The sequence below is a fragment of the Nicotiana attenuata genome, unplaced genomic scaffold, assembly GCF_001879085.1.
Source record: "Nicotiana attenuata strain UT unplaced genomic scaffold, NIATTr2, whole genome shotgun sequence".
Classification (NCBI taxonomy): domain Eukaryota; kingdom Viridiplantae; phylum Streptophyta; class Magnoliopsida; order Solanales; family Solanaceae; genus Nicotiana; species Nicotiana attenuata.
This window is the reverse complement of record NW_017670674.1, coordinates 185,961-197,527: the sequence shown is the minus strand read 5'-3', so window position 1 is coordinate 197,527 and position 11,567 is coordinate 185,961. Positions and strand designations below refer to the sequence as shown.

At 37.0% G+C, this 11,567-nt stretch overlaps 1 protein-coding gene across 1 annotated transcript; it reads right to left on the bottom strand.

Moving 5' to 3' along the window:
- Nucleotides 1–1,950: 1,950 nt before the first annotated feature.
- Nucleotides 1,951–4,788, bottom strand: LOC109242144 (peroxidase 21-like). Its single transcript, XM_019408978.1, has 5 exons — nucleotides 4,651–4,788; nucleotides 3,903–4,051; nucleotides 3,540–3,728; nucleotides 3,279–3,444; nucleotides 1,951–2,454 (listed from the first exon to the last, which is right to left on the bottom strand). Exons 1-5 carry the CDS (start codon nucleotides 4,730–4,732, stop codon nucleotides 2,051–2,053), a joined length of 990 nt encoding a protein of 329 aa, XP_019264523.1. The 5' UTR covers nucleotides 4,733–4,788; the 3' UTR covers nucleotides 1,951–2,050.
- Between the last annotated feature and the right edge of the window lie 6,779 nt (nucleotides 4,789–11,567).

The window sequence follows — 11,567 nt, the reverse complement described above, 5'->3', positions numbered from 1 at the left end:
ATTTCCACACCCTGAGTTTATTGTAGTCTCTCTTTCACACACAAATATTACTTCATTCTAAATTTTTTGTTTTCTTATTGCTTTTTAGGAGGGGAGCCTTGACGTAACTGGTAAAATTATTGCCATGTGACCATGAGGTCACAGGTTCGAACCGTAGAAACAGTCTCTTGCAGAAATGCAAGGTAAGGATACATACAATAGATCCGTGTGATGCAACCCTTCCCTTGACCCCAAGCATAGCGGAAGCTAAGTGCAACGGACTACCCTTTTTGTTTTTGTTTTCTTATTGCTTTTTGGTAAAATGGAAAAGGTAGATTCGATGGTGGAACAAAAGGCATAAATAAGTCTAATAATATAGTTGCCTTGCTATTCTCTTAAGAAAACTAAAGTAATGAAACATGTGTATTACAAACGGATCTCTCCATAAAAGGTGGGCAAAGATATAATGGATAACGTTACCACCTTAAAGCTAAAAACTACGGTTTTGATTAAATTGTTATTTTTATGCAGTTAACATTGAGATCTGAGAAAGTCATTCTCTAGCAAGATGCTTGTAGTGAAAATTGGTACAAGAAAGGAAGCTAGAAAAGCAAGCCAAAAATAAAGACGAAAAGGCACACCACATGATTGAATCTTGTAGAAGATATTTATACTCGTGACTTCATTAATTATTAAGTTCTTTAATGACTTTTAAGGGTCGAGGCTATTTATGGAAAAAAATTAACTTACTCCTAGTTTTTTTTTACACTTTACACTAACCCTATAGATTTATAATAAGTAGATTTAACATACTTTATACTTTATTTAAATCATGACAAATTAACATTTCCAAGTTGAGATTATATTCTATTAAGATGAAGAGAAAAAGAGAAATAACAACAACCACTTCAATAATTAAAAAGAACAACAACGTTTGGGTCATACTAACTACAATCTACCAAGATCAGTACTTGTTAACAGTAGTATGTTAGATGAGCTATTTTTTTCTTGTCTTAATTAATGCTTCGTTCACATGCTCTTTCTTTAAGGAATAAATATTGATTTTCTCAAATTAAATAGAGCAAGTAAAGAAAACGGATAAAGTTGCTTTGGTGGCTTAAACAATACAAAAAAGAGTATTGGGTTTTAGTTAGCGTATGTCTAAGATCCCATCTATCATGTATGTGTAGTTATTGTCTATACACATATATTGTAATTGATAGTATTTGATTAGTACATGCATTCGTTTTTTGTTATCATATATATACACTAATTGATTTTTTTGATAAATATATAACAAAATCTTGATTTTATTCAGAAACTTCTCATCCTGATTGAGATCTTCAGGAAAAGGGAAGGAAGGTCAATCTTTTTAACATTTACGTTCAGGATGAGAGAAAACATTAAGCTGTTTTCAAACAGAAATGAAAAAAGAAAATTTGTTCGTCACAATAATTTCATACGCTCTACTCTCTTTTTTATTCTCTCTACTTATTGTTATGAAAGAATCATCATTGAAGTTATAACTAGACAATTATCTGTGCGCGCACGTGTCTATCTATATATATATATATATATATATATATTCAACGCCCATTACCATAAGCCGTAGGATATATACATAGTGTGTATAACATTATGGTAATGGTTGTTGAAGATATAACTAAATTAGAATATGTGTGTTTTTCTTTAACAGCTAATTAATCTTTTACATAAGATGATCATGTACGCACTTCACATGGTACCAAAATATACAAAGGTCTTGGTTCGAGTCTCACAATTACTCATTTTCAAAAGGAAATTCACATGCTTGGCCATTAATTTTTAAAATTAACAATATATTTTAACATGTTATAAGAGGTTACTTTTAAATAATCTGATTGAGTAAATAATGTGTATATCATCATCACGTAACACATTTTCTCTAAACAGTTTAAACTTTTAAATATACGTCAGTACTCTGCGTCAACATTCAACGATTGTTACACTTGATTTTATAATGGTAACATACCCAACAAGAAATAGAATTCTAATTGCACTTATATTATATTTGGTAGTACATCATTTCTAGTCAATTGTTCACATGACGACAGACCTTTCTTATCTCCCCTTTATCACCATTAATTGGACTATTTTCTGACAAGATAATCAGAGCTTTAGCAAACTGACTATGAAAATATCCATTATCCTTAGCAAACTTCTCCACAAAAGGATATGTAGTTGGATCTGAAACCAACTGTTGATCCACAATTAACAGCCCTTTATTGCTCAAAATGTTCTTGTAGTACACGTTGTCCAACACCATTGGCGTTACACGGTCGTTTCTGGCGTACTCTACTGATTTAGGATCAGGGTTCGGGGAGGGGCATCGCCCTTTGAGATAATTGGCATAGTTGGGGTCTAGGGTTGGATCAACTGTTGGATAAAGTCTCTGTACTATGTTTACACAGTGAACCCGTCCTACTGTATGTGCCCCTACATACAAAACCAATAAACAGTAAATTCAGCCGACTATTTGTGTAAAGATTCCAAAGAAAAATGGTATTGAGCTTCTTGAATTGGTTTCACATTTAGTCGTAAACTAAGATTCTCTTGTAGCAAGAATTTTAACCTAGTAAAATTCATAAGATTAATCAACTATTAATACAATGTTTCACATAAAATGCATGAAAATTGTCAAAAACTTAAGCCGTCACATAAAGATTTTCCAATTGATACTAGCACTAGTGGATAACCATGTGTAAAATTAACCCATATTTTGTTAAGAGTATGTTCTGATTTAATTTTCTTATCATATTTGGTTTTCTTATCTCTTGAAGGAATGACGACATATTTAACATAATTGATTTGACCTTTTGTCAAAAGAAAAATATAATTCTTCCATATTTGGCTAGTCCTTTTTTTTTTTTTGAGAAAACGGTTTTGGACTTCTATAAATTGAGGATCCTTCATTCTCATTTAGTAGCATCCGCAATGTAACCATAAGGGGTTTGAAAATCTTATTTAGTGGGAGAATTTTTGGGACAAGTGTTAGCTGCCGCTTGTGTGTGTCTCTTAATTTGTGAGGTTGTTCTCTCGATATTTTGTACTCTTTTTTATATGGTAGATTGCTTATCTCCGCATGTGAACGTAGGTTAATTGACTAAATCACGTTAAATATTTATTTTTATTTTGGTATATTTCTCTTTTGTTGTGTGATCTATTATCATTCTACGTTTGTTTTACTAGCTTCCGCATGACACCTAATTATTTCGATCTTAACAACTTTTGAGAAATGTCTAATTAGGGAGGATAGTTACCAAGTAGAGCAACTGTTCCTTCAGTGTCAACACCAACAGACTGAAAACGAGAAAGAACTAACGACATGGAATCATTGTGGTTTGGAATGAAATTCTCAACTTCTGTTAAGTAACTGTCTTTGCTATCCCTTCTGCCAGTTTTCATTTCAATGTGTGGCCCACCTAACTGTCTCAAATAAACAAATTAAATTAAACAGTTTCACTTTTATAAGAAAAAAAATGAAATTGAGACGAGGTTATTAATTAAAGACATTAACGTACCATGACAACACCATCTCTAGCAGAAAGAACAACAATATCAGCACAAGAAACTGTGTTTGGACATTCATTCTCAAGGGCCTCTTTAATTGTCTCTATATACTTAAAATTTCTCATCCCAAAATTCCTCTGAGATATTTTCTCTGATTTCTGTCCCTTTGTTGTGTCCAATAGTATTGATGCATCGCATGACTTGCAAGGAAAAAAATCAAATTTATAGTGGCTTAGAGACGGAGCTATACAGGTTCAACTGAACATATTATTTTTAAGTTTAAATTGAATTCGCCTTTACATAGTATATTAACGGGAATATAATAGCTCAGGACTCTCATTAATTTTTCTTAAGTGGATGTATATATGCATTACCTTAACCATGCAATCGTGGAAGAGATTTCTGATCCAAGAAACTGCAGTATTTCCATGTTTATGGTACAACTTGATGACTTGTTCTTTGACAATTTCTTCAGCTCTTGGGCAACTCTGTGAGTAGTAATTTAACTGGAGATCACTTTTTGCTGCGCCCATTATTAAAATCAGTAGTTAGTACGTCTAAATATATGATAATATAGAGGTATATATTCTTTTTTATCACTAGAAAAAGGATAATAAATATATAGATAGTAGTAGTAGTTTTTAGTGTACACAAAAAGGTCTTTTATATTGAAGTGGATAAATGTAATGAAGCTTCAGAAAATTCTCATATTCCTTTTGGTACACCAAAAAGAAAATCTCACCGTTCACTTTTACTTGTTCACTTTTGACTTTACACTCCTTTTAAGAAAAAAATAATTGAAGTATGTATTTTACAATTTTACTTATAATAATAATAACATTTCAAAAAATCTTGAAAAATGATTTGAAGAATTTAATTAATGATAAGGGTAAAATAGAAAAAAAAAATTATTTTTCTCTTGATTTGCGAAAATGAACAAGTAAAAGTAAAAAATATTTTTAGTATGGTGGACAAGTAAAAGTGAACGGAGGGAATATATTACACTAATGATGTAAAAAAAAATTTACGTTATCAGTGCATAAAATTTAAGTTGTCATGGCCAGAACAAATAGATAAATGGTAATGAAGAGTTGGTCATTAATATAAGGGGAGAAGTAGTACCATAATGAATGTGGAAGAGTAACGCTAATAATAGAATGATGAATCTTGAGGAGGGAGAGAATTGTTGATTATTGGTGGCCATAGGTTAGGTATATTGAGGTTTTGGTTTCTTCTTAATGTCAATTCCTAGAAAACCAAAAATTACTTATATAGTAAAGTTTCTATAACTGTATTAGAAGTGGAAGAAGGATCAAAATGCAAGGATAGTTCCACTAGGCCACTATATTTGACATTTTGGCCACATATATTCACCCGCGCATGGAGTATAGTAGTAATTTTTAAGTTATATGCACTTACATGAATTTTACATTTTCAGTGCAAAAAAAGTGCATTACGATTGACTATAGCGAGTTATATATCTTATTTGTATGTATGTTGCCAAATCAAGATTACTACAGACAATTGCATGTGGTTGTATATATATATATATGTTATGTTAACTTCATGTAAAAAAGTTAATACGTTGCCAGTGTAACAGAGTTAAAACTCCTATTTTTACCATAGAAGTAGCAGAAAAAAAATTATATTATATTATCGCAGTATGGTTATGCAACTAAAGGCGGGTTTGAAAGTTTGAATGGTTTTTGTCACCCCCTTTGTTGTTTAAACTAAAACTAGTACGAAAAACATTAGTTCTTGTCAACTCCTGTGTTTGATCATAATGACCTAGCTAGTTCGTGGATATATAGCTGATTTCGCAAATTCTGTCCACAAAGATTAGTGGGATTTTATAGTGGGAGTCCAACAACAAAAAATTATGTGGAAGCATAAGCTATGATTCATTGACTTTTAGTACCAAGCACTTATCCCACTAGTATTTTTTAGATGGTTTAATCCTCAAGTTAGCAGCATTATGACGGCTAATGGAGAAACTCAACTAAACCATCAATTAAGCATGTGGTGCTGACAAGCTTTTTGTATATAAACTCTAAGTGCAACTAGGTAATTTTAAGTAATGTCAATAGGTGTGATTGACGTTTATCTTTTAGCTGAGAGGAAAATAAAATGATTAAATCAGTGGCGTAGCCACATTACGACAAGAGTGGTCAAGTGAACACTCTTCGCTGGAAAATTATACTGTGTATATAAGTAAATTTGTAATATTTTATATGGTTATATATTATATTTTAAACATCCTTGATATAGTTGAGTGAGTCAGTAACGTCCAGAGTGTTCAAAGTGATGTGTTGTTCACGAGTTCAAAGTTATTTGTCTATTTTGTTTGCCAAAACAAAACGGAGACCACCGTGTGCTGGTTAGAGGTGGCAAATATCCCGTAAAATTAATCGAGATATGTGCAAACTGACCTAGTCACCACGATTATTAAAAATATAATCTTACTATGAAGCCTCAAATTACACAAGCATTTTTATTAAGACCGCCTACCAGTATATTTAATACATCCAACATATCCACTTTGACGGCAATAATAGAGGCCAGAGTTACAGTACCAACAAGGGCTTGTTTCTCATTGTAAGACTTATCTAACTTAATTTCTTTAATAAGAAAATTATTTCGTGTAAATAAGATATGAGTTTATATATAGACATACAAAATTTTGCTTTACTGAAAAGAATTCAAGTATAAAAATTCAATACAAAACAAAAATATGCATAGATTCCACCACTCCTAATCAAATAAAATTTTAACAAACTTAATTGATGAAAAAACATACTTAAAAAAGAGAATGAAGCCAAGGCCACAAAGAATACTCAAAGCAACTCTTTTTTCACCGTGTGTGGTCTATTTAACTCTTTTTCTACGGGACGAGAATAATAAGCGATCTCCTCACCAACCTCATGAACATCATCAATGAAAGCTGTGAAACATCAGACGAAGACGCAACGCCGGATGCCTCCCCTAGGCAAGATGGGTCACCTCTTCCTCACTGCAACATCACAAAATCTCTTTGTAAGGGAGCCTCCACATCTGTGGCGGAGGAGACACCCCCAGCTGTAAAAAAACTCCTTAAGGCATGGCTAATTGACATGCTAACCAGCGTCCTCCACAAGCCCGCTCGGGACACAGCTACAGAAAACGCAAGGACTTGTGTTATACAACCAGCGGACGAGCAACACAACCAACTCCCTCCTCATCCAACGACAGGTATTACTTACCCTGTCATTAATAGTGCAGGTGATGACACTCTCGCATCCATTTTGAAAAGGATGGAGGAAATAGAGAATGAGAACAAACCACTCCGGGACCAAATAAAAGAACACCAAGAAAGGGTCGATAAAATACCAGGCACTCCTAAGCTCTTGCCGAATATGGATGCCGGCCGGTTCATCGAGCAGCCATATAGTGATGACGCTGCCCCACATGCCATATCAAAAGCATTTAAAATGCCGCCCTACCTCAGGATATATGATGGCACAACCGATCATGTGACTCACTACGTCACCGCCGTGAAAGGCAATGACCTCACCAAAGAACAAGTGTCTTCCATTTTGTTGAAAACATTCGGTGAAGCACTCACAGGAGGAGCGTAAACATGGTATTCACAACTACCTACGCGTTCCATAGAAACTTTCGAAGAGATGGCCGATAAATTCGTAACTGCCCATGCTGGGGCCAAGAAGGCCGAGGCGAGAGTGAACAACATAGTTGCTATTAAACAATCCCGGGAGAGGGATTGAGGGATTTCCTCGTCCAGTTCAACCGAGTAAGGATGACCCTGCCGAACGTGTTAGAAGGGATGGCGGTCGCAGCCTTTCAGAACGGGCAGAGCAGGGATGGTTCGAGGGCGACTAGAAAGTTATTAACTCGACTGATGAAGTACCTACCAACCACTTGGGACAAAATACACAACGCATATTGTGTCGAGGTCCGAGCGGATGAGGACGACCTCAATGGACCAACTCACCGACTGACCTCGGTACAGGCCAAATCCAGAAAAGATCGAAGAAATGATACCAGAAGAGATCTCGCAAATCCACGATCTAACAGAGAACGACATCAACCGTATGTCAGAACGGTCGTTGTGTCCTCCTGCTGCTTCGAAGAAGGCCCGCTAGCCCAAGGACAGGGACTCATCGGAATGAAAGAGGTATGTTGTCATTATTATCCGCTCACAACTTTTGTGTGTCACCTGCAGAAATAGTCTATGCCCTGGAGAAGCTCGGACCAAAGGTAAAGTGCCCACGAAAGATGAGGTCAGATCCAAGTAGCAGAAAGTCAGACGCCCTTTGCGAGTTCCATCAAGAACGAGGGCACAAAATCGAAGATTGCATCGCCAAAGGCAAGAGGTCGCAAACATGTTAAGACAGGGACACCTCAAAGAGTTACTGAGCAAATAGGGGAGGATCAACTTTGCCAAAGGACGCGAACAACACTGAAGACCGTCGAAGCCGCCTTCAGCAGCTCGTACCATCCACATGATCATCGGCGACATCGACGATGCTTCCATCAACAGCGTGAAGTTCACCACTACCCACAAGCTCAAACGGTCAATCACCCGTGAATGGTATGACGACCTCGAAGAGAGTATCATCTTCGATAAGTCAGATACCAACAGTTTGGCTTTCCCTCACTATGATGCCATTGTTATCACATTACGAATTTTAGATACCGATGTGAGACGCATTATGGTAGATGATGAGAGTAGCGCGTGCATTATTCATCCTCGAGTACTTGCACAAATGAAACTTGAAGATAAGATAGTGTCACATTGCATCAGGCTAACTGGTTTTAACAATGCAGTCGAGCGAAAATCTGGTGAAATCACACTCCCCGTTCTGGCTAGTGGCACACTCTAGAAAACACATTCCATATCATGGACCAAGACACAGCGTACAACGCCATAGTAGGGAGACCAAGGATACATACCATGAGAGCTGTCCCTTGCAGCTTAGACCAGGTCATCAAGTTCCTGACTCCGTGGGGAATATTCAGTATACGAGGGGAACAACGCACATTCTGGGAATGCTACCGCATCTCCTTAGACAGCACGGTCACTCAACAAAAGAAAGACAAAGAAAAAGAGGCATAGCAATCAATAGGGTCGAGGTCGACGTGCGACAACAACGAGGATGTCATCAGAGACCCCGATATGGTCGAAGTTGCAGGATCAACCATAGAAAACCTCGACCCCATTCATTTAGACCTCAACGACCACAGCAAGAAAACCTACATCGGCTGCAAACTTCAGGAACCAGGTAAATTCCGTCAATTCTTAGCAACTAACGAAGATTTATTTGCTTTCAGCCATGCAGATATGCCAGGTATCGCAAAAGGAAATCGCCATGCACAAATTGAACGTCGACCTATTCCACCCCAGTAAGACAAGCCCAAGGAAGCAATTACAATTGATAAAGATCAAATTCTACATCAAATCCCAAATCCGGCCAAAAATCACACCCGGGATGTCGCGCCCCCTTTTTTCCCTCTCTCGTGGGGAGGAGTCCGGGTTTCGACATTCACAGGGTGTAATGACTCATTTCCTTTTGGGAATTGGGTATTTGAAGAGTCGCCACCTAACGAGTTAAGGTGCGTTAGGGCACCTAGAGTAATTAACTCTTGGGTTGGTTTGTATTACTAGAGATTAGGGTAAGGGCTTGAGGTAACCTCGAGGGAAAGGTGTTAGGCACCCCTCTTGGTCCACAACTGTGGGTCCTGGCCGAACTTACATTCACAAATTAGTCCAAAATAAACAAACAGTTGAAACAAATAATTGCAAGCAGAGCATGTTGGGCATTGTATAACTCAAATAATAAAGTAAGAATTTAAACAGGTTCCATGTATAAAAAAGAAAATAAAGCTTCAAGTAAAGAGGATTTGGGGAGAGGGAGGTCCTAGGTTGGTCAGCCTATAGGATCACATCAGTACAATGCCCGGTAAATCACCCCTTGAAAAGGGGCTACGCGTGGCATTAGCGCACCGGTCATCATATTCATGTCTACCCTTCCCACCCCTTTATTGGTCATGCAAAGCGAGTGTTTGGTCATTGATTCCTATTGCGTGCTGCTACCCACCCCTTCTTAACGGTCCCGGAGGGTGTTAGGACCTTTACCTATGGGTGGTTCTAGACGTACCCCTAAGGTTTTAAAGGCGAAAATCTAAGGCGACAGTCAAAAACATTTAGGACTTTCACATAATGGGAGCAATTAAGAGGCTCACAATTTCCTCCTCAATCAAACATATAAGCAGCACGACTCAAACACAGTTAAGGTCTTTATTAATCAAAGTCCTAAAGCAGGATTTCTAAGCAGTTATGCAGAAATAGACCACTTTCAGATTCAGAAGTTATAACCTAATCGTTGCTTAGTGACTCCTTTTAAATAGCTTATTAGAATCGGATTTGTTGAACGATGGAAACAACTTCAGGGAAATGCAGGTTTTGAAAAATACCCTAAGGATTGCCTATGTGCAGTACTGTGTATATACATTAGTGCAGAGACAAACAGGTTTTCGAAATAGACCCTTTTGACACCTGTAAGCAGGATATCTAATGAGGTTAAGCCGAATTTGAAAGAACTAGTTTCAGGAAATGTCATCACTTAATAAGGCCAGTTTTAAGAAGTAAACTAGACGAAAATAAAATTGACTCGTTAGGCTAATTAGACTACTAGACGTAATTGCGGATGGCAATCCCTACAGGCATGATATCTATATTTGAAATGATTAAAGACACGGTTGTTTGAGGCCCTATGAACATGATTTCTAACATGACGAAAATGCAGAATCTTAAGAACGTGATTTCTGTTTGATGCAAACGACACTGGAAATGAAGTCCTTATAGGCATGATTTCTATTATGGTGCAAACGACATTAATAATGAAATCCTATAGGCATGATTTCTTTGTGATGCAAACGACATTAATACTGAAATCCTATAGGACTACTTTCAAAGCAATCAGGTTTTAAAAGAGTAAATCCCTATGAGCATGTTTTCTATTGAGTAAAGCATGCAGATTTTTAAAAGTAAGATCCTATGAGCAGGATTTCTACCCATGTTACCCCACAAAGTATACATCTACCCACCCCTTTTTACTAAGCACCCCCAAATTTCTATTTACAAATTATTACAGACCAATAAATAAATTACATAAGTAAAAATAGAAAATCAAGAAGCTATTCTATAGAGAGCCAGCAATTAGGCCCAAATTTCCCAGAAGCCTCCAATGGTCTTTCAAGCCTCGTTTCCATAGACAAATCAGAGTCTAGGTGCATCAAAGTTCCCTAAGGGTCTCAAGGACCCCGCGCAATGCTTACACCTAGACTTAGTAGCCAAGCATTGAACCGGTGCAGTGTGGAAAGGCCAGCCTCGGTATGCCAGAGTTCAGAGGGTTCTCAAGAGGATCCCAAGGCAGTACACATACTAGAGGGGGCAGAACTTATTAACTAAGAATGAAGTGGAAGCGCAGGACACAGGTTGAAAGAAAATTTATTAAAGACTGGACTTAAAAGTCTGTTTATGAAAGCAATTAATAAGGTAATAGAGGTTGTCTGAAAAAAGTTGTAGTGATACACAAAGTCAAGTACTTCAATAGTCACAGAGTCTAGCTGAACTCAGAAGTCATACAGGAGTCAAGGGCTTGGGAATACACAGGCATTTGACTGCAAACACAGAACCCTAGCAATGGTATTTGGACTGGCTTTGGACATGCTCAGAAATAGTTGAAACTAGCATAATCACAAACCAATCAGGAAAAAACATAGACTCATAGAGGGGGATAAGGATTTGGGATTCATAAGAATGGTAAGCACACAGCAGGTAAAGAGAACAATTGTCCAGGCATGCTTGAATCACACAAGGGAATACACGAATTAAAAGGGAGGGGAGTCATACTAGCATGCTGATAATATAGCCTAACTACAAACTTCACAACAGAACCACAAGTAAAAGCAGGCTAGAAATAAAAGAAACTGAAACAAGAAGAGAAACATGTTGTTGTTGAGGCTTTAAGTTAAACTAG